The sequence below is a fragment of the Ylistrum balloti genome, unplaced genomic scaffold (assembly GCF_031769215.1).
Source record: "Ylistrum balloti isolate Yb309-2 unplaced genomic scaffold, AGI_CSIRO_Ybal_v1 Utg370266, whole genome shotgun sequence".
NCBI lineage: Eukaryota > Metazoa > Mollusca > Bivalvia > Pectinida > Pectinidae > Ylistrum > Ylistrum balloti.
Genome location: NW_026782208.1, coordinates 652,753 through 677,750, shown reverse-complemented (window position 1 = coordinate 677,750; position 24,998 = coordinate 652,753). Strand labels below are relative to the sequence as shown.

At 35.4% G+C, this 24,998-nt stretch overlaps 1 protein-coding gene across 1 annotated transcript in view; it reads left to right on the top strand.

The window, feature by feature from the left end:
• Positions 1–3,939: 3,939 nt before the first annotated feature.
• The window catches only part of LOC132552668 (uncharacterized), a 28,697-nt gene continuing 7,638 nt past the window's right edge, over positions 3,940–24,998 (top strand). The window contains exons 1-9 of the mRNA XM_060216857.1: positions 3,940–3,968; positions 4,168–4,254; positions 11,686–11,981; positions 13,348–13,500; positions 13,716–13,781; positions 15,012–15,070; positions 15,369–15,434; positions 17,141–17,221; positions 17,552–17,583. Of these exons, the coding sequence (XP_060072840.1) occupies positions 3,940–3,968; positions 4,168–4,254; positions 11,686–11,981; positions 13,348–13,500; positions 13,716–13,781; positions 15,012–15,070; positions 15,369–15,434; positions 17,141–17,221; positions 17,552–17,583 (869 nt within the window). The remainder of the gene's footprint in view (positions 3,969–4,167; positions 4,255–11,685; positions 11,982–13,347; positions 13,501–13,715; positions 13,782–15,011; positions 15,071–15,368; positions 15,435–17,140; positions 17,222–17,551; positions 17,584–24,998) is intronic.

The window sequence follows — 24,998 nt, the reverse complement described above, 5'->3', positions numbered from 1 at the left end:
ACATAAATAAAAAAAAAACCAAAAATTTAAGAATTTAATGCCAGTTTAGAAAGTAACCATTATATCAGTGATGTATCTTGGTGGCCAATTTATAAAGACTTTATATGACTGTAAAAGCAAACTTGTTTTGTTTGTTTCTTTGTGGTTTACCACTTCCTTCCCACTTGAAACAGAGGTGAAAGAAATTGCTGCTGCCGGGATTCAAACCCACCCGGCCCTCTGCACCCTCCTGGTCGTGGAGCCTATGCTCTACCAACTGAGCTAACCCTGCATGGCGACTGTTTTTATTTTTATTTCATTAATTCTGCTCCATAGAAAACAATCACACCACTTGAACTTTGTTTTGTTTTTAATTATTAGCAAAAATGTAAAGAGGAAAAAAACATAAACAGATTCAACATTGTGTGGTGTTTAAAGGGTATCTTCAGCGAAAAATATTTTTTATATATGAAAATAAAGGTTACTGTGACCACTTTACAAGAAATAAAAATTTTCAAAGATGAACCATAAAAGCGACATTGACTGTTAAAATGGCAAAATTATCGATTTCACGGAAACAGTTGAGTAAAAATCTGAAAACCCAATAAGTGACCAGTGACGTCACAGTATACCAAAAGAGACTGAAATCGACTCGATTTGACATGGCGAGTATAGGGAAACGAAAGTACGTGACTACTTAAATGGACTGTTTTAAGTCATTCAAGGAGGAAAGGGTCTAAAAAATATATATACATAATTTTAGGTTATTAAATTCCCAAACGACCGGTATATTTCTTTATTTAATTATTGCACTGCTACCACATATAAAATTAGTTTAAAAAGTGAAAAACACCGTCTCAGAAATACTCGTCTGAAAAACGGATCGTAGTAATGTGGCGACTTACTGGGTCCTGGCAATATGCGTCAAATGAAAAAGACAGTTTTTACTCCTTCAATAACGGAAAGGGCTGTAATTCATAGATACAAATTTTGTATTTTGAATTCCCTATTGATTGGTATATATATTGAATAAATGCAGTGATTTGCCATGTTAACCTTATTTGAAAAGGAAAACCTCATAAATATTCGACTGAAAACGGGTATATCCCCAAATTTTTCCGCTGACTGGGGAAAACATGGCCACTGATTTCAACTGTATCATCGTCTCTTGTTTGGAAGGACGCTCGTTGAAAGTATGACCCAGACACGAAACCGTTTGCTTTTAATTTTTTCTTCAACGACACGTTAGAAGTATAATTAAGTCCGATATCATTGGGAATGACGTTCAATGCTGACGACACTTTGTTTGTCGGAGATGGTGAGAGTAGCCTCCCTTTATTTTCGGTAGGCGTGGTTATCTTTGCGTTGTCGATCGGCCAATTGCGATAGGTAACTCCATTGAGCTATTCTTGGCTCTGCTCTAAAAATAGCTTTGGTATTTCCGAAGTAAAAATATAAATAGCAATAGATCTTAACTTGACTTAAACATTGCACGTATTTATAAATAGCTGACCTAAACACAATTCATTATTGCATAAGGATCAACTTTAGGTTACATGTTGAGAACAGCCAAATGATCGGGGGTATTTGAAACATAATCACTTAGTTTCTGTACTGCAGTTTAACTTTCGTGACAGTTAGGGTCCACGTAGCGTTACAATATTTTAAAAAACAGAAGGCATGTATATATATGTGTACTTTTAGAAGTGTGCCTTGGTGAGCGTAAGTGAATGGATTGTGTACTACAAAATGTTACCGTTGTATGACACATTCTTAATGTAGAGAAGATATGATAAAATATCATTATAACAGACTTATGGATGTCTACCTTGATCTCCTTATCTCTTGAGTAAACATACTATTTATTTAATTGTCAGCTTATGTTGATGGATTTGTAACTATCGAGATATCTAAAATCTATTTGTAAATTATTTAAGGAAAAGTATCCTGAACCAAGTTCAAAGCTTCTTATTTTTTGTTGCATGCCAAGCGACTACAACAGAAAAATGTTAAATTATTAAGCATAAATTTAATTTGTACACTCTACAGGAAGAGTGTAACTCAGTACACTATTTAAAGGTCAATATGTTTATATCACAAACAGGATGTATTCAATTAAGCACGTGACTATCACTGACCAGTTTTAGATACAGCTAAGAGTGACGTATCACATTATTGCACATTCATTTTCGGTTCCTTGTCAAGTAGTGTACACATTTATATACAAATTATCCTATATTGTGAATAAAACATAACTACGACTGACTCTTAACACCAAATTAGGTAAAAAGTGAATATATGTTTGATGTTTAATATAGGTTCTACATCAGAGAAATGATGAAGATACGGTAATTTTTTATATAAAACTATCAAAACCAGGAATAAAACAATAACTGGGTACAAATTGCTACTAATGAGTTCCTCGTGGGTGATGTAAACTACATAAAGTATAAATAATCGGTAGTGTGTCTCCCTTCGCTGATATGTAAATTACATCAAGTTTAAATCGTTAGTAATGGGTTTCACTTGGTTGATATGTAATCTACATTTATTCAATAGTTCATTTTCATTATTCATCGGGCTTAAGTCCACTTTTAGACTACATTATTTATGAATTGTCAGTAATGGTCTCTCTTGGCTTATAAATAACGTGATTAAGTTTACGTTGTCTATAATTAGTCTCTCTTTGGGGATACACAAACAACTGCAAGTATAAATCGTTCGTAATGGGTTTATCTTGACTGATATGTAAACAATAATAAATTTAAAGTGTCAGTAACGAGCCCCCCTTGGCTGTTATAAAAAAAATACATGTAGTATAAATCCTCAGTTATTGGTTTCTTTTTCCTAGCTGATATGTTAACTACATTATTTATAAATATTCAATGATTGGTCTCTCGTGGTTGATATTTAAACTATTCACGAGTTCCTAAACGAGTGATTTTTTTATCATGTTTATCTAACTCAAGTTAATATGATATAATATGATATATATATAAGTTGATATACTATCTAGTATCTCGGCTATGACATGGCGAAGCTTAAGGAAAAAGCGAAGTGATTTGATTGGTCTACAGCCTGACCTGACCAATCACCGAAAGGTGTCACACATAAAACTTTCAATTTTGCAACATGTTCCTGGGGTGCAGATAGACCAAACATTTTTGTCTTTAAAATGATAATTCAATGTCAATATTCACATTTATTGACAATTATTTCAGCTTCATTTTATAGACAATGCTCATTTTGAAGACAGAATAAAGAAGTTCATAAAAGTGGAAGAAACACATTTACCATCGATGCGGTGATTTCAACAGTTATTCCCCTAACGTACCCAGGGGGAATCTTGGCTTCAGTTCGAAGCAAAACAAGTTTATTTGTCTCATCATAGCTATATCAACAACAGCATAATAACTTAGATTGTAGGGATGGAAATTAAACCCCGTATTCCCTGGAGTTATTCACATGATTGTTATTGATTATTCTTATAAAGCAATAACATTATATTTTTAAAACATAAATTTATTTATAAATCGCAGCAGGAAACTTCCTTATGTAAGGGCTACCCAATCATCTGATCTCTGGTCTGCATTTTAACTATGATATGGCTTTTATATTGTATCTATAATTGACATTGTTTCCTTTTAATTTATTATATGAATATATATTACAATTACTGATTATCTTACTTATATATACAGGTTATTTATTTGGTATAAACTTTATTAAACTCATTCATTATATAAGGAGTGTACAGAAGCCATCAAAGTGTATCAAATGAATTTGATACGGAAACAAGCGTTGAAACACTCATATTAATCCGCTTCAAGATATTAACTCATTAAATTTGACGAGACACGGTGTAAACAGTTTGAACTCACCTAAAATGTGGCTGATAATGAATGAGGAGAATGGAAAAAGAGAGGCATAGGGTAGGTTGAAGAGTTTCATGCCAAAAGAATGACAAATGTTAACATCAATGAACACAGGTTAGTTATTTATCTTATTTCTATGTATGTGTTGTGTAAATTTCCAAGTGTGTTGTACCTTATGTGTGTCTTAAACGGGACGAGGGTCTAAATATGTAACCATGTCTAAATAGAATAATTCATCATTATTGTTAATTAGTATTATTATTATTATCATTATTATTAATTGTTATTATTATTAATAATAATATTATCATAGTATCGAGGACAATTTCCACTATGGTAACGCCAACTTCCGGCCATCGCATAAAGCCTTGCTAGGAAACCACTATGGACATGGAATAAGGTAAGTGAGCCAACATAACAAACGTACTGGCGTGTGTATTTTGACATAAATAACAAATTTCTTCCTATGTTCAGTAACACTTCATTTAAAATCTTACCTTATTAAGTTGGTTTCGATAGTTTTCCTTATTTTCATGGATAATTCTCGTTCTTAAAAGTTACACCGATCGGTTAGTAAACCCAATTCCTATTTATGGTCGCATGGAAAACCCCTAGCCCTAAAATAACATATAATAATGCCGACGCGCTGGTTTCATTTTACAATTTAGATATAAAAACAAATTCGATATCAAAACGTCAATATTGATAATAATAATAAATCAAACACACACTGTTATGTTAATAACACACATAAAAACAAATATATTTATTCTCCTTTAAATTTTATGGAAATGCTTCAATAAAGTCATGAACAAATAATGTTTGCAATAAAAAGACCTGTGTTCGACAAACAGTCTTTTGACAGTTTTACTCAGACTGCTTTCATCGAGTTTTCATTTTCATGAGTGCATTGACAGCCGTGGCTGGTACTTGTGGTCAGTGACGATTGTATTATATCACGTTTCTTTACTTGTTATATTAGTATTTGTAATAGTGCGCAGTCAAGGATTTAACTGGCGGAATGCTTGGTTAACCTGCTCGCAAAATGAGGCTGTAACAACTTTATTTAATTTTAAGTTTGGTTGCCTTTTGGCAAGAGAAAAGGGTCTAAGATAATAAATAACTAATACTTTGTTGGTGTCCATTACAATTAGGACGTTATCCATTAGAAACATGGTCAGATGGTTTATCGTGTATAAAAACACGTATCCGTACTTTTTCCGTGGACCATGAGTTGATAAATACGACCCTATGTATGCTACAAAATAGGAGTTTGTGTCAATTCAGTACTTAACAGATAAGATAAACCGGTGAGAACAAAGCAACTTTGTTTACTTTCAGAAAAAAAACCCAAAAACAAAATAAATCAAAACTTAACAACGCAGACTGATATCAATTATCTGAGTTACCTTTCGATGACGCATATATTTAACATTGCTATTTATTTTATTGACATCTGACAATTGGATAAGACAAAAATTCAGTATTCATCATCTAACCGCCCTATGAAGTCTTTTGTAATGTTTAATTGGTATCGTTATTACTGTGCATTAATTTGATATAGAAATATTAGGTATTCTATATCGATAAGTATTTAAAGATGATTTTTAGCTACCTTATACTAGTATATTCGCATTTGGAATAGCTTCGCATGCATGAATTTATATCTGTTTAATATACTGAAAAAAGGATAAAGAAACGCAGGGTAATATTTATTCCGATATTTTGAAAACGCGTTCTCCAAATAAAGTGAAACTTTGTGGATTGAGTAATTAGGTCTTCTTACACCTTGTCATATATCGAAAATTTAGTCATGGTACAGTGCGCAGCTCTGGTAAATGAAGGAAGGGAAAAACAAGAATCTCGTACACCGTGTTGTTCTAGTCTCATGCAGCGTTGGTCAAGTCACTCTTCGTTAGTCTTTATACAGACCAACTGCTTCCCTAAAATTAATTGAGAATTTTATTCGTTTTAAGAATGGCACGACTCACAGAAGTTCAGAGGGGTCAGGCCATTCAAATGCTGATGCAAGGACAGCTGCAAAATCAGGTTGCTAGGCACTTTGGTGTAAATGTTTCCACCATAGAACGTCTTGTAAGACGTGTTCGGGAAACTTGGCGATTGGCCGATCGACCTAGGTCAGGACGTCCGCGCGTAACGTCACGACGTCAGGATCGCTATATCGTCGTCTCTAATGTGCGTAATCGGCGCCTTACTGCCGTTGAGAGTGCACTTAGTGTTCGTGGAAATCACGGGCGTCCTATAAGTTCAAAAACTGTAAGGAATCGATTACGAGAAGTTGGTGTAAGAGCACGTCGCCCCTACGTAGGTCCACACCTTACCCCTGCTCGACGTCAGCGTCGTATGGCTTGGGTCGCTGCACATTCTCAACGACGGTTTCCACTGAGGCAGTGGAGACAAGTTTTCTTCACATATGAATCTAGATTCTGTCTTTATCGATCTGACGGCCGTCAACGTGTCTACCGACGTCATGGCGAACGTTTTACGGAAGCTTGCGTTGTAGAGAGGGATAGGTTTGGGGGCGGTTCAGTAATGGGGTGGGGAGGAATCTCACACAGGTTAAAATCACAATTGGTTGTTTTTGATGGCAATTTAACAGCAGCTAAGTATAGAGATGAGATCCTCCGACCCCATGTTATCCCTTTCCTACAGCAGCATAATCTAACCCTCCAGCAGGATAATGCTAGGCCCCACGTAGCAAGGATTTGCCAAGTCTTTCTGGCCAACAACAACATTCAACCACTAGATTGGCCGCCATATAGCCCTGATTTGTCCCCGATCGAGCATCTTTGGGACCAGTTGGATAGACAGGTTCGAAAGCGCCAGCCACCCACTGCTACTCGAGAGCAGTTGACCAGAGCTCTGATTAAAGAGTGGGACAACATCCCCGTAAGACGGATTAACGCTCTCATGAACTCTATGACCAGAAGAATAAGGGCCGTGACCACAGCAAACGGCGGACACACAGGATATTGATGACTCAGTTCAATTTCAATTTCAAAATCCTATGGATCCATTCACTTTAATCGTTAGTACCTCTAAACCAATTGTCAGATGTAAAATACAGACTTTGGCTTTAATTTATCTGTAAGCATACAAAATTTCGTTTTAAATGAAGCCCGATATCATACTTAATTTCTGGTTTAAAGTTCATCCTGCTTTTCTTTATCCTTTTGGTATAGTAATTCGCAATGACTTCCTATTAACATTGACTGATGACCTTCGATGAATTGTAGATCTGGATTTTACACATAACTTGTACAACTAATACACATCAGTAACTATGAGTCCTTAGCACGCGATGGTATCGAAAATATGACTAATTTGCATGAGATTTTAAAGGAAGTCTTGTTCATCAAGTGCTTCTTTATTTTATATTTTCATGTTTGTCTCTTCCTTGTTGTACTTCCCTATCATGTGGTAAATGTCATACAATGATATTCATAGAATTAGTAACATACCAGGAAATATTACTCATACAACATTTCCCACGAGTTATGATACCAAGTACACACATACAGAGATGTGTGTGTATTTATCTTACACATTACTGGAAGACTGCCACACTTTTTGATAGGGTCTCTTATCAAATTTTGTAGCCCAGTATTCACCCATATAAACATACTGTAATGGTGAATCAGAAACGACAGGACGTTAATTTAGATAATTTAAATGCATACCTTGATTACTCTGTAGGTGTTACAACTGTCGATAATTCCTTTCCATCCAACAATGTTTTGATTACCACGGAAAGATTCCCCAACCATCGATATTACACAATATTTTTTCAAACTACACCAGATTTCGTTTGTGGTACATGTATAGGCATACTAATCATACTTCCGTGTTGTACATATTCTAATATATACTGAGAGGAAACAGAAACGCAATTAGGAATTTCCAGGTCAACTACGGGAAATAGAACAGGGTTTTAGAATGTAATTATGGTGTAACTGGAAGATAGTTGACCACTCCGTCATCTACGAGAATTTCATTCGTGTACGTTAAGTAAACCTTTCAAATTTGAAATTGATTCAAGAGTACCCCACTCAAAATGAAGCGCATTCTGGACCCATCAATATCGTGTGTGCCCCTCGCGAGCTGCCGTAACTGCACGAACTCTTTTTGCGTTGCATTGATCCGGGTATTAACCCTCCTCATTGGTATACGTTTCCATTCCTCATCCAGCGCCAACGCCAACTGAGCGACGTTGATTGGGGGATTCGGCCTGTCTTATCCTTCTGTCCAACACGTCCTCTAAATGTTCTATTGGGGAGAGGTCAGGGCTGTATGGGAGCCAGTCTAGGGTGGGGACATTGTTTGCTGCGAGATAACCACGGCAAACCCTCGCTACATGCGGCCGGGCGTTGTCCTGCTGAAACGTAAGTTGACGCTGCGGTACTAGAGGAACAACATGCGGAGCTAGGACTTGATCTCTATAGCGGACGGCCGTGCGATTTCCCTGAATAACGACCAGAGGAGTCTTGATACCCTGCACAATCCCTCCCCATACCATGACCGATCCTCCTCCAAAGCGGTCATTCTCTAACACGCAAGCATCTGCATAGCGCTCGTATGTCTATAGACACGACATCGGCCGTCTGCCCGGTAAAGCGAAAACCTGGACTCATCTGAGAACAGGACTCTTCTCCAACGTTGCATTTGGAAGCGTCTTGCGGAATGTGCGTTCAGCCATTGCATTCGTCTGGCACGGAGCCGTGGTCCAATATATGGCCGCCGCGGTCTTAGACCGAAGGCACGCAGTCGAGTACGCACTGTCTTTGGATCAATTTGAACATGATGACGCTCAATTGTGTTCCTTGCTGTTTCAGTTTTGTTATGCATCAGTGATTTTAATACGGTACAATAGTGACCTAACTCAAATGCACACAAGTTTCAAGGTTGTACGTCAAGGATTTAATTTACAATATTAACTTTCTGCTAATTGCGTTTTCTTTTTCCTCTCAGTATTTTAGACGACACACGAGTTAAACATATTCGTTATTACTGAAGACAATATCAAATAGCAAAAGAGCCACATAACTGGCATGCATAGAACAGATATAAAACGAGGAAGCTGACTAGGCTTTTCGAAAATATGTAAAATATGTAAACACAATACATTTCATTGTAAATTATATTCATGTTCACAAAGTAGTTGTTGCTTATTTATGTCACTAACAGAGGAAACATTCAAAGAGAGTTAAACTTGTTACAAGTTACAACGCGGCTGAAAATATGGCGGCAACTTATAGCTGTCACTGTTGATGACACGAATCCCCTTGAAATTTCTCACCTGTTAGCTCCACATTCCGCACGTTCGGTTGGAGATTGAGTTTGGTATCTGATAAGGTAATTTGCGTAGCATTTTTTGCTGACTTTCATGGAATTGATTCATAACGCAATGTTTTAATAATTTCTCATTAATCGATTTCTGTAGATAATATTTTATATCAAATTTGGAACAATATCTACAGTTCATTTAAAATTAGATACAGGTGATTTCAAGATATTTCCTTAAAATAGTAACAATCTTTATATAGAATGGGAAATACCTTACAGATATTTTGAGTGCCAACTGATTCATTGGTAACAATCTTTTTATAGAATGGGAAATACCTTACAGATCTTTTGAGTGCCAACCGATTCATTATTTGAAACGTGGCCGATACATTATAAGGAGTAAACGGTACGACATTCGGGAATGTTAACAGGTACGCTATGTTTATATTGTTTCAAAAATGTTGATCTGAAGTGAACATTACTGAAACACCCTCCCCCCCCCCCTCTCTCTCTCTCTCTCTCTCTCTCTCTCTCTCTCTCTCTCTCTCTCTCTCTCTCTCATTCAAACTCTCTATTCAAGCTTGAGTCCTCTATGGAACCACTATCTTCTTGATTGATTGGTGAATAATATCACCAACGCAACAAAAGAAACCACAGCTGACGTTTGGAAATTTCAACAAGTATGTTATGTTCATAATGCTGTCAAAATGTTGATCTGAAGTGTACATTACTGAACCCCCCCCCCCCCCTCTCTCTCTCTCTCTCTCTCTCTCTCTCTCTCTCTCTCTCTCTCTCTCTCTCTCTCTCTCTCTCTCTCTCTCTCTCTCTCTCTCTCTCTCTCTCTTCGAGCTTGCGTCCTCTATGAAATTACTATATCTTGATTGATTGATGATAAATATCACCAACGCAACAAAAGAAGTCACAGCTTACTAGTTCCCAAACAGATGAAAATATCATTACAAATATTTGTACACTGGGTTATAGCATGTACAGTCATTCAAACTTAAATACCTTATTTTACCTTTAGCAGATTGAAATCATTCTTACAAAAGAAACATTAGACTGTAATATACAACCAACAATGGAAGTTACAATTTAAATGCATATGGTTTTATGTTCTACGAATACGTTTTAATCGTCATTATGGAAAATAACAAATAACTATTTGGAGATTAAAAATGAAGGTCATGTTTACTTTCAGTCGTGTAGTCTAAATTCTTCCTACTTTAGTATGTATATATATAATTCATTTCATGAAATAAATACATTTTTGTTAGATGGTTACTTAATATATTCCTGTATATATACATATAAAATTGTCATAATCATACATATTTTGTTCACATTATAATGTTATGTAAAATGGCTCTTGCATATTACTGTCAGATGTATTAAGATCTTGAACTCTGACCTGGGGGTCGTACGTCCAGGACCAAAGTCTCTATTGAACGATTTAACTGTTTTAAGACGCGTTCAACCGAGAATTGTGTTACTTCAATGTGGGGGAAATGACTTATCTAGACGTCATTTTAATTCACGCGAACTCGCCCTTGATGTAATTAACTTTGCTTTACTTGTTTCGAACGCACCCTCCGTGCAGCGTGTTGTTATTAAACAGTTCATTCCTAGATTTGCTGCTGATCATCGTGTTTACAATGAAAATGTTGTCCAGTTGAACATTTTGCTCGAGGCTATGTTGAAAGATCATGGCTTGCTTTCATTTTGGTACCACCCTTGTTTCTGGGCAAACCCACACCCTTTGTACCCGTCCGACAAAGTGCATTTTAATCTGGCGGGGATGAGGAAACATTATCGCTGCATGAAATCCGCCATAATTTTCTGTTCTCGCCAGTTATAGACAGACATTATAGTCCTTCAAGGTTTTGAATAGTTTACTACCTTTTTATCTTGCATTGTTTTGAGACAACCCCTCCCCCTCACCCATCTAGTCCTATTCAAGTGGAGTAGCTCTTATGTTTTTATGCGTCTTTTATGGTTGTATATAGTATTGCATCGACAATGTATATAGGCTACATACTGCTGTATATTATCATACCCCTTATACCCTTATCTATTTGAGTTATCCCTAAGTTACATGATCTGGGCCTATATGTGAAAACTAGACTTAATTTCCATGCCTCCTTTCAATGACGTGCAATCAGCTCATGTGTGGGCAGGTTTTTCAATGTAGGTGAAATTGTTACCTAGCATATTGGCCCGCTGAGTATTATAAGGGGACCTGCCCTCTGCTAACTGATTTGGTACCATCCTTCTGGTAATCCCCATTATAATGGGATTCTATATATATACAAGTATTACCAACCCTCAAACTATCATTTTATTTAATTATCTAATTTCTTCTTGCGCCATGATAGCCTTCTCAAATAGGGTCAACATTTATATTCATCCGATTTGTGATTGTGTATTGTTATTATACTGCATTCTGATACAATAATGTCTGTCGTTTACATGCATGGTATCCCAACTAACAATGATTAGCTAGTTCATTGTTACATATTACTTTCAGGTTATTTATCATCATGCCTCCAAAAGAGAAAAAGAGAGCAACACCCTCTTCTGCAAACCAGCCGCCTGCTAAGCGACTGAAGCGTGGTCAGGTTCAGCCTCCACCTTCTTCTCTCTTCTCGCCTACTGTTGCCGTTGTCAGTGGTAACGACTCCACTACCTTGAATACGGGATCACCAATGGATCCCACCAGTCCAATTGTACCTGATCAGGACGAAACTCAGCCTGGGCCTTTCCATCTTCCCATGACTTATGACGTACACCACCAGACAGATGTCCTAAATGCACCAGTGCTGTGTTAGGTAACTGTCCGCACAATGACCATTTGCTTACAGAGTCTGTCTCTTGGGTGCAATGCCTCTAACAAAGTTAGAAACAAGATTTTCGAACATGAATTTGTGGATTTCTCAACATTAGTTTTCCCCATTGCTGAGAATGACACATAATTCAACATTAAAATGCAAGGAGATGGGGGCCTTGGATTGACTGCTCATTCTAAAACAAAAAAAATCAATCATATTGGCCTCTGGATACAAGCCTTTAATATGTTTGTGGCTATCTATTCCACTAAATATCCCCATGATCTACAGGGCCCTTTGAAATATGGTCATAATATACGCCTTTTAAGCAGTATATACAGTTTTCCAGCTGCTGCGTATTATGATGAAAAATTTAGGAAACTGAGGCGCATACAGCCTATTCAGTAGGATACTGTTCATACAGAATTAGGGCGTTTAGCATCTTTAAAAATGTTGGTCATACATTCCAGAGGGCAAATATCAGCAGCCCAATATCTGCAAGTACAAACACGAGTGTTATCAATGCGGCAAAAAAACATCCTGACAAGAACTGCCTTTCATCCTCAAAGCCTGCCAACACCAGTGCGTCCCAATAGATTAAAACACCATCTTGAATCTTATGACAAGTCCCTAAGTGACACATTAGTTACAGTTTTTCGGAGGATTTCCACTTGGGGATTTCCGGTTAAGTCTTACCGACGGGTTCTTCAGAATTTAATTTCTTTCGATAGTATGAAATACCCTGCGAAAACCATATTTCCAACTCCTCAACTGGTGTTTTCTGAATACATTGCACATCTTTTCACACAAAATTTGAGTTCTGCCACAATTTATTCTTATATTTCGGCAATCAGTTTTGTTGAAGGCATGGCTGACCCCACTTCATAATTTTTTATCACAAAATTGTTGAAGGGTGTACATAACTCAAACTGTAGGTTGCCCATCACTCTTGACATCTTAGAAAAAAATTGTTATGCCACTGACTTTTCGTTAAGCCCTGCTTTGCAGATCAATGTTTCTGCTAGCATGTCATGCTTTACTTAGTATAGGTGAGTTTACTGTCAACCAAAATAACAAACCAGACCAAGTCCTTCAGGTTCAAGACATTTCTTTCACAGTTTACGGACAAACTCAAAGCTTACAGTTCATGGCTGTTAAAATGCGTTTTAATCGGCATTATGGAAAATAACAAAACATATTTTTTGTAGATTAACAATGAATATCAAATAGACCTTGCCAGGTTAATCATTTTTACATCTCCGGTTATTTATGATCTTATTTATTTATAATCAGTTGTATCTTAAGGAGAATACTGCTAGATATATGTAGGATATTGTGTCTTCTTTTATTGTTCATATTTATAGGCTCAGTTCAGCATATATCTGCATATTCGATCAGTGACGAAAATCAAGCAAGAGTTATTACATCACCAGCGGGTAATTTCATCGTTGCGGACAGTATGTATTCAGATCCACAAGGAGCGACAGCCGCGCCACAGTTAATCCTCGAATTCCATGGTATCGTAAACATTAACGATTTACTTTCAGCATGTTATCTGAAAATTTTTTCTCCTTCAGTACAGAAAAGAGTAAGACCATCTGATTCATATGTGAATATGCTAAGGGCTAGACCTCCGAACAGATGGAGAGACTATAATAAAAACTTAATCAAGTGACAGGATCTACTGAATTAATTACTGTTTCTCTTTACCATGTGTTTTTCATATTTTCAGTGTCTGGAGAGGACGAATGTTCTTCTCTTCTCCCTAGTGCCAGAGAGATATGTTCCATGGTCCGTGGTAACTATATCGTCTTAATAATCTTAAATGAAGGCGGTAAATTTCCCATCATCACAATCAGACCGTAGTAAAGGTTTACACTTAGTAATGGCAGATGTCAGGGTAATATTTACATACAACCAAGATTAATGTAATAACGTGTTGTTTAAAAATTATCGTACTGTATTGAGTTATCTCCCTTGCCATTGCGTTCTCATTACCTTGCCTCGTGTTATCGCATACTCTTTCTATCGAAAAGATTGACGGGGTGAAATTGTGATGTTTGTAATAACACTCAAACCAAATTCCATGGAATAATATATTATACTCTTGTTATTCCATTTTCTTCCCATATTGTTGCCTACGGTAGCTCACATTGACTTAGAAGGAATCTCAACATGTTTCATGTTACAATGAAATTTATTTTCTGAAGGTATATGTTTTTCGGTCGTTAGTGTGACAGGTGGTTCTGTTGTTGTATACGTTGTTCTCATTTGGGATAGCGACTTTACATATTTGAATTGACAAAATATTAATTGAAGGGTGTCGTGGATGAAGCGAAAGATGTTCTCCTTGCGGAACACCTGGACATTCATCCTTGTACTTAGTTCCATTTGACTCCTCGTTAATCTTGTCTTTGTTATTTTTTTATGTTTATTATCATTTTTGTTGTCTTACTTTCATTGAGTCTGAGATTGAATTCAGATAAGTTAATATGTCGTTGTATTCTTTGTTGTTCTTAAACTTATTCAATGTAAAATCGTGTTTTTAAAAAAATAGCTTATAAAATGTGTGCTATCAGGATTTCCTTAAATTGCATCTGAAGTTCCATTAACAGTCAAACCACTGTAGACATACAATGTTTATATTGTACATATCTATAGGCTTTATAAAGCTCACAGGAAGTTTTTTTTTTATATACGAGAACATCTCACCAGCAGGTCACTTCACCAATTCGGCCAGCCTGTCTTCTGAACCATAAGGACCGAAAGCCACGCCAGAGTTAAACACTGAATTCAATTACATATCAAATACTTATGATTTACTTTCAGTCATGTAATCTGCATTCTTTCTCCTTAAGAGTAAGACCATATTTTATCTAACACATGCATATATGAAGAGGTCTGGTTGAGGACTGAGGGCTAGACCTCCGAACAGATGGAGAGACTATAATAAAAAACTTAATCAAGTATCCAGATTTATTGAATGAATTACTGTTTCTCTTTACCATGTGTTTTTTCATACTTTCAGTGTCTGGAGGGGACGAGTGTTCTTCGCTTCTCCCTAGTGCCAGGGAGATTGGTCCATTGGTCTGTGGTAACTATTTTGCCTTAATAAGCTTAAAAGAAGAAAGTAAGTTTTCCATAATCCCAATCAGACCGTAATTAAAGGTTTACACTTAGTAATGGCAGTTGTGCGGGTAATATTTACAAACAACAAAACATAAGTTCATTAACAGGTTGTTTGAAAATTAGCGTACGGTATATATCTCACACTCCTCCTAGTAACACGATCTTGTGAGTTGTTTGTCTGAATGCTCGAGAAAATAAAGTCACGTTTAAGGTCCGTAAAGCAAATATCGCATTGTGTGTTTTTTCATACTTCAAGTGTTTGAAGAGGACGGATGTTCTTCTTTTCTCCCTGGTGCCAGAGGAATGGGTCCCATGGTCTAAGGTAAGTATTTTGTCTTAATAAGCTTAAAAGAGGAAAGAAAATTTTTCATAATCACAATCAGACCATAATAAAGGCTTATACTTATATAGCAGATGTCCGGGTAATACCTACTATCGAACCATGTGTTTGTCAGTTGCCAAGATCTTGCATACTCTTAAATAACAAATCATCTGTGTCAAATAAACACCATATGTTAGGAATTCAGTAATGTTGCTTTCCAGAGATGGGAAGTTCACAGAAGGGAATTTGAAATCCCCAGGCTTATCATATAGTTAGGTGGAAATTTTTCTTTTTTTTTTTTTTTCGTTTCGTTGTAAGAAAAAATCGAGATGGCTAATGTCCGTTATATATGATGGACATGGCCATACAACTGCTGTTATTTAGAAAAAACAACCTCATCAATATATCTTTTAAACAAAAAAAGGTCCAAGCACCAAATCATAGATGGTGGTTTTGGTAAGAAGTGTTATTGATGGTACAAGTACTCATTCCGGGAACGCACTTCATCTAGTAAGATAATTATCGAGAAAAATATCCTAGCAATAGTCTGGTATCGTGACGTTAATGTGAAGTGTTTGACATGTTTTATTGATCTTGTCTGCTATAATGAACAAATAACCATATTGCTTAAGGACATGTCTGAGCATTAAATGAATGTAAACACTTACCAATTTTGCTAGTTTATACACTAGAATTATTGATATTTTACTTTTTGAAATTATTTGAAATGTAATATAAAAACATGATATGTATTAAAGTGAAATTGGAGGACTTCGCAGTATATTCGTGACTTTTTGATAAACTTTTCGATGAGCTATTCAGCCTCGTAGGAAAAAACAGTATCTATTCAAATACCCAGTTCGAAGACCTTACCACCAAACTCGAAAAAGACATTGTCATTGAAACTAGAAATCAGATCATTTGTTTCTATATATTCCCCCTTATATATATATATATATATATTTGATAGGACGCATTTCCAAGAAATACGTTTCAGTATAAATAACAATATAATATTTGTACCTCCGCTTACCTTTCTTATGTTAGAAGAGTTGTGAAAACTTATAAAACGCGTTTTAGTGTTCATTAAATTCCACATATGAATAACTTCTCCCCCCCCAGAATTACTAAATAAGTTTTGAAATGTACGGAAAATTCGATATTGATAAAACACAAAATGTCAAATGATTATTAACTATGAAATACCATACATAACATGATAATAAATTTCGTCTGATTTGTAGATGATGGAATCACAGGAATATATACACGCATTCTGGTCACGTCATATTAATCCCATCGTCAGTTTTATCCCAATAGCATAGCATTAAAAAGCAAACTATTTCACGATAGAAAGATTATTGATTTCTGTCAAAATGCAAAGTTCTAATTGGAAAGGATTCAGAAGTTATATTTGTTTGGATCATGTATTTCCGACTGGCAATATTTATGTAAAATGCATAATTCGGTCACAGTCATGCAAACACGTGTATTTCATTGTAGGACGTTTTCTGGTGTAATTATTGATTTTCCACTAAAGGAAACTTCAGCTATTGAGAATTACTTCCCAACACTATTTGAGTTTCTTGATATCTAGCATTCCCGGTGATATACACATTCAAATCAGTTTGTTCGTTCAGTTGTTCATAATATGATGTGCATATAAAAATATAGTAAGTTGAACATCTTTATCTTGTATATTTCAGATGATATCAAGGAAGGGCAGCCTCAACCCAGAACGGAAATGTGAAATATGTCTGGAAAACCTTATCAGCATTGTGGAGTTGGTGACATCCTAGTCACCTCTTTTGTGCCGAACAAATCAAAACATTAGTCAACTCTTACATTTGTTGACAACCGGTAAGCAACAAAACTCTACAAGTGTATTGTACTTAGATGTCAATGCCATTTTGAATATATTCATGGATAATATAAAATGTACAAAGCGTAGTCTTATAAGACAGCATTTAATTTTACGGATTTTTCATCAATAAAGCTGGATAGCTATGTCTCTAGTACATGACAGAGGATGCTGTATAGATTGCAGCAATTCTATATATAAACGGTATGTGTGTTGTGTAATGACTCAGCTTTGAAAATGAATTTTGTATTTTAAGCATGATGTACATTATGTAGAAAAGATGCAAAGGTAAGTATTAAGGAATATGTTGCAAATAAAATAATGATGGCCAAAACATTGTGATGAGAGTAAGAAGAGAACGAAATATCAGCAAAAAACTGGGAAAATGTGAAATACATTTTGTTTACATAACACAGGTACAATAGTTAATGTAGATATCCTAAACTGGGAAAATATGAAATACATTTTGTTTACATAACACAGGTACAATAGTTAATGTAGATATTCATCTTACTTTTGACATATAATAAAAATGGTGAGTATGCCTTTCTGACTGGATGCGTGACTGTCCCTCAGAATTTCTCTCTAACCTCTCTGTATCTTATACTGCTATTTGGTTTATTTAACAACCGTTTTGTTAGACCTTACGTCTGCTCTAACGTCTCACTTTCCTCTGTGTCTCTCCATTGATCTTGGTCTCCACTGTTCAATCCACAAAAAAAGTGTGTTGTTCTATAGTTTACATTAAGGGTGTCGTCGATGAAGAAGAGGACGCTTACTCTTCCGGAATACCTGGTCTTAGTCTCCTCGCACTTTTTCAAGAGTCTGAATAATAATTTGAATGGGCGCATTGGTATCTTCTTTCTTTAATGTACAACTTCCATCTTTTATGCGACACTCTGTCTATGTACAACTTCCATCTTTTATGCGACACTCTGTCTATGTGAGTGTATCGGTGTATCTGACAGGGTGTATGAGGGTGTGTTCCTATTTGTCTATCTATATTTCTACAAGAGAGAGAGAGAGAGAGAGAGAGAGAGAGAGAGAGAGTGTGTGTGTGTGTGTGTGTGTGTGTGTGTGTGTGTGTGTGTGTGTGTGTGTGTGTTTGTGTGTGTGTGTGTTGGGTCCTATATTAATTTCTTGTGATAGAGGTGAGGGAGATTTACCATCACAACAATACTGTATTTCACATACATACCAGATTGCTGAAACCAATACATTCTCTTGTCTCTGAATGTAGTGCCATCACCTTGCGATTTGTAACTGTTTTTATTCCGTTTTTACCTGTTTTTGTAACGTACTTTGTCATTGCAATTTACATAAGACATTAAAAAATGTACAGTTAAAAAATAAATTAGGTATACATATTTCAAATGCTATTGGTTAGTATTCCTTGAAAGTGTGCATCTAAAATTGAATGAAATCATGACGAAGTTCAAAATGATTTAAATCAGTAACAGTGATTTTTTTCTAAAGTGAACTGTATTACGACACTTGCTTGGCACTTATTCAAAAATCAATATTGTCGTATCATGCTTCATCATCGATACTCCTGGATTTACGATCACATTCGCTCTCCGCACCCTTGGAACATGTCCTGGCAAAATTGAAAGCATAAGCAAAGTAATTTGATTGGTTTCCGGAGCAATAACTGACCAATCACAAGCTGATATGCTCCTGATGAAGATTACTAATGAGCGACACCCAAATTCAAAGCCATTATATACCATTATGCGACCTCGCGATTCGTTTGATCATTATCATTATTATTCGTCTTGTCCACAGGGTGTAGAACGAAGATTTTTTCAATTTTGCTATGACATGTTCCAGGGATGCAGTGAACGAAAGTGATAGTGACTCCTACAGTATCAAGGATGATATTACTTCCTACTTCTGTAAACCTGATTATTTCCTGTTATTCTGAAATCATATATAACAACATTAATTTTGTCAATTACTATCATTGACCTAGCTCCACACTTTCGTAACTACTATCCCAGTAATTCCTCATAAATAGCAAGTTCAGATGTTAAATTTCAGAATGCTGTCGTTATACAATTTATTCTCTGGTACGATTCGGGTTACGAAAAAGGAATATTGCTTTTTATTACCCAACATTTTTATTTGTCTCTGATTTGTATGCCACACTCAAATGAGTCGTAGCTGGTAAACATTTTGTATCATTTTTGTTCCAGATGAGGAAGCTGGTATCAGATTCAGTACGTTTATACACGTTTTTATCATTGTTACGTGGTCTTTTTGTTGAGTATATTAATGAGAAATAGCTCAAACGGACATTGCTGAGGATTGGACTTACTATGATGTAGAAGAATGTGTGTACAGCTGATATGCTAGAGTTCTGACATACTCTTGTATGTGGAAGATTGCATTATTCTAGCATATTCAGTTTGTGTGCAAAACTCTGCCTGTACGAATTATTCCTGAATAAGGTATTGGAAAATGTATACACATTGTTGAAATACTAACAATTGCCATTAGCTTGATCTAAAAAAAAAATTTTTTTAAATATCTGTGAGGTAGAAAATGAAAGATGCAGGTAATATCTGTTGCTGAGTACTAAAAGTAAGTTTTACAGGTAAATTTACCTGTTGGAACTGACACTATCACTACTTTAAAGGAAAAGACTGCAATCCCCATTAAAACAGATTGTCCTGTAGGAAAATTGAAATTGTTGGCTTTCAGAGATACAACATTTTTAGGTCGGTAAGGTGATATGTGAGTAGGTTTTTCAGCTCATATGATAATTTATTTATTTTTACACCTTAATTAAAAAATTGATTAACATATCAGAACATAGTAGTCGTTCGCCAAGAGTTACGTCCCCTTCACATCTCCGTCGTAACAGGCTTCCCATTAGAAAGATACGACATTTGGCATGTTTTTATTAAAGTTAAGGTACAAATGGTTGTTGCTACATCTATTACATTTCGTGACAACAACACAAGGATGTTTTATGCATGCTCCAGTAGTTATAATGAAAAGCAATCAAAGGAAACATCCGTAAAATTACTCGAGTTCATCTTGCAGCTTGCTGCTATTACAACGTGAAACACCATGGCGGACGAACGGGTTTCCCCAAGTTCAATATAGGTTGCTATAAATATTTATCCAATAAGCTATTACGCTCGATATGACGCATTAGGGATTTAATCCCATCTGTCAAATGAAATTGGTCAACAGAAAATCTATTTTAAGCCCGTAATTACCGGCATGACGATGCAGTGTTGATGCAAATAGACGCCTTCAGAAATAGTTCCGGGCCAAGGAAAAACGGACCATTGACAACAAAATTGAAACAGTAACTTTATTAACAACAATAAATTGACATTCCTTGTCAAATAAAGCATATATCAAAACTAGATATACATATATCCATTATCAAAAGCCATCACTCCACAACTATTTTTTTATTTAAAACGAAGTCAGAAACACTTGCATATTTATATGTAGCCACAATGGCTTGTCTAGATAATTAAGATAATAAAAATAATTTCGAAAAGTCCCTGTGATTTTGCTACTTCTGGTTATTAATTTTGTAAATATGCTTTTTTTTCTCACATGATGTACAAAATATTGCCCCATTAGGATATTCTGACAAGGTGAAGTTAACGACGCCATCAAAAGACCATGGCTGCAATAGTAATAATGGTATTGACTTATCTGCAAATAAATTGGCAACCATACAACTTAATGCTAGAATCACTGTAATTCCTCCACCAGTATGAGTGATTTACATTATTCTGATAGTGTAACAAACAAGCTCTGTCCCGTCAGTTTATCCTAATAGGGATCTATGAAGGTATAATGGAATGCTGACAATATTCATATATTGAACAATCATTTTAATTTGTCACACGAAAAAAAAAAAAAAACAAGAGCCTGTTTCAGGTCACGAAATACGCCTGTGATTTTGTCTGACTATCACCTACACTATTTATGCTGTATATAATATATTGCATTTGTTTCAATGGTAATTGCGTAATACTTTGCAAAGTTATTGCACCGACATTGAAAAGGTTACAGACATTAATGGGCCGTAACTCTAAAAGTTGTGGATCAAAAATCATGGAAATCAAACTCAATCTAGCTTTGATTGTACTTAAGCTTGCAATGAAAGTTAAAAGAAATCTGTTAAGGCTTAATAAATTCCAAAATCGCTGGGACATTGAAATGTTTACGAACAGAGGGACATACGGACGGAAGATGGACGGATGGAAGACGAGAATACCATAATATGTCCTGTCATTTGACGGATGTATAAAATACATAAATATCAAACAAAAAAAAAGAAGTAAATAAATGTAAAGATCATAAATCTAAAATAATAAGCAAAATCACTTGAGGTACGCATATTGTGCATAAAAATACATTGAAAAATTAATTTAAGATTAGAAACAAGAGGCCCATGGGCCTTATCGGTCACCTTAGAATCAATCACTTCACAAGCAATGGTAAGAACTGACAGTATTTCTGATATTGATTTACATTTATTATTAACAGCTAATAGTTGTCTGCTGTTTAAAGAATTATAAAAAAAATCATCACATGTTTTGTTTTTTATTTGTCTATTTCATTATATCTAGGAACATTTATCTTATAGTGATATAGTGACAGCTGTCAGTTGCTCACTTATTATGAGTCCATACTAGTTTATGGAGAAATTACTGAAATTAGCATGTCTATGTGTGCTTGATGATGAAGATAATGATGTTGACTGTGTCTAAGAATCTGCAGCATCCTTATGCATGGAAGTTAAAGTGTGTGAAGAAGCTGATAATGAGGATGTGTGATGCTGCTGTGTGATGCTGCTGATGTTGGTATATATGATGATGTTGAGGTGTGACGATGCTGATTTGGTATGTGATAATGCGGATGTGTAATGCTGCTGAAGTGTGATGATGCTAATGTTGATAGGTGACCATAATGATGCTGATGGTATGTGATGATGCTAATGTGTGACGAGGATGATGATTGTATATGATGACGTTGATGTCAGATGCTGATGTTGTTTGTATATGTAACAATGCTGGAGTGCTAGTATGGCTGCAAGTTATAAATATATGTTTAGAGTGATTGTGTTACATAGTGTCTATGATAGTTAAGATATAGTGTGCAACTCAAAATGCTGTGTGTTTAGTGGTGAAAATGATGCATGACTATACTCTGTAAGTGTGTGACGATGGGAGTTATAGACTGATAGTATATATAAATCTATTTATTCCTCATGTGTTTTTCGATAAATAAAAAATAAACAAATATATATAAATAAATAAAAATAAAATTGATATTATCCCTGTTAATAATTAACATTTAAAATTACTTTTGCTAAATGATTCTCTTGGCATGTTTAAATGGGTTAAAATTTCCCTTGCACCGGTTGCAGTGCGCTTCCATAAAATTCTACAACGATACTACGCGATCTCTAAAAACTACAGCTCAAGCACCATTTCATCAATTAAATAATATTAATATAATACAAAAAGAACTATTACTTACGCATAAGAACTCACCACAGTTCCCCTGTAAGCAATTTCTTTCCGTGAGGTGCGCGTAATACCCGCCATGCTTACATAAAAATAAAATCAAGTAGGAAAGCTCCGTGCGGGGAGGTAACTCTGCACGAACGTCAAAAATATTCTGATATGCTAACTTGCGTCTTATCAAAGTGTAGTGATAAAACAACAATGATGTTATTATGTTTAAATCACATATAATCGGCCTTTTATCTCTATGTAACATATAACTGTGCAGTTTAGCTACACCAGCAAGAACAGAAATATATTTTGATGTCATTATATTGTCAATGATGTTGCATCATGTATTGAAAATGACACAACAAAATGCCTTCCTCCGACTGATTTGGTTCTCCTAATATATACTTTCTGAGTTATGTAATAAAACATTTCTTATTTTTTGTTGTTTTCATTTCATATATTTGATGTGTACAACAATGTACCTAAATATACGTAATTGCAGTTTGAAGTATAATACTGATAATTCTAGCAAACCATTGTATTAGATCATATGGCAAATTACATTATGTAAAATATATACATGTTAGTTAACGTTGTCATGGTTATCTCCCTTAGTGTATATGACCTGTCAGTACGGCCTGCATTTTACATTATTCGCCGAGAGTTCGAATGACAAAGAGGAAGGTTATGTGCTGTTGATTTGGCGATTTTTATAGATGTATCGACCTTTCTCCGTGGTATATCTTTCTTTTGTTCATATTTTGCCCTAGTTTCACTGATTTTGAGTTTTTGTGATTATGATTTTGTTAACGTGTTGATATTTTCTAATTGTTATACATGCATATGACATATGTAAATTAGACTTACCAAAAGTGAATGTGAACGTAGCAATTGTGGTTATTAAGGTTACCAATGACTTTTTTTATTACGGTGTGTCTGACATACACGTGAATGTGTATGTTCTAGATACTGAACTGAATCTATGGTAACAAGTAGACCGTAAAGTACGCGCGTTCTTGTTTGACAACTCCTGACGTGATATCACAATAACGGTTAACAAAAATTAAAAAAAAAAAAAAAATCAATGACTGAGATTTGTCAAGTTCACTCCGTACTTTTTCGTCCAAAAAGGAGCGTTTTTTACCAAACATGCATTTATCAAAAGCTCACGTGAAAAAAAAGTGGTTATTTAGATTGCTGATATACTTTGTAAATACGATGTCTCTGACATTTTGCCAATGTTATAATAACATTTTGCCAATGTTATACACATGTATATGTACGATACATTGAACTGAATATATCATAAGAAGTAGACCGTTAAGTATTTGCGTTCTTGTTTGCCACCTCCTTACATGATATCACAATAATCAGAAAGTATCGATCCGCCCTTATAAAGGTGAGAGTATTGGTAAAAAATGTAGTCTCGTTAATGTAAAAATAGAAATATAAAAACATATTAGATAAGGTTCTCTTTCCCGGGTACATAGGTAATCACATACTGACTACAACAATATCCCTTTAGGTGATAAATTGTCAGTTACAAAAACGAAGATGGGTGCCAAAATCTAACCTAACCACTAGAGAATAGTAAGTTGTGTGTAAGAGATACAGAAGCGACTGAATCATTTACAACAGTGGATATCCGGACCAGAAGTTGTAAGAAAATAAATCACATTCCACCTACGATACAGATCATTTTACGGAAATAAACCAACATAGCAATTACACAGGGTAAAAAAGACCTACAAATACTATTTCTATAAACTAAAAAGACAATCCAACCTCGTTATTTCGAAGCATTTCGTCAGTCCCCGTCAAACACCACACCAAACATTTAAACTCATTGAAATTAAATCCCCGGCTATCTCGAATTTTCCCAGACCTCGCCGAATTCAAGATAACGAGGTTCGACTTTAGTAATAAACGGATAAAACTGAAGTAGCAGTTTAATCGTTGTCTGTGTCAAGGAAATACACACGTGTCCTAACTATCGTAAAACATATATTATCGATCATCTCATATCAGCTAGAAAGATGAAAAATTAGTGGGTGTTTAACAGGGTCACATTGATTTGTGTTTCAGGTGTTATGGATGTTGAAACTTTGTGATGTCATAATTTTGATGCAAAATACATGATGACAATTTCCCAAAGATTCATTCTCATATTACGTTAGCGACCATTATCTGACCATTTACTAGTTCACT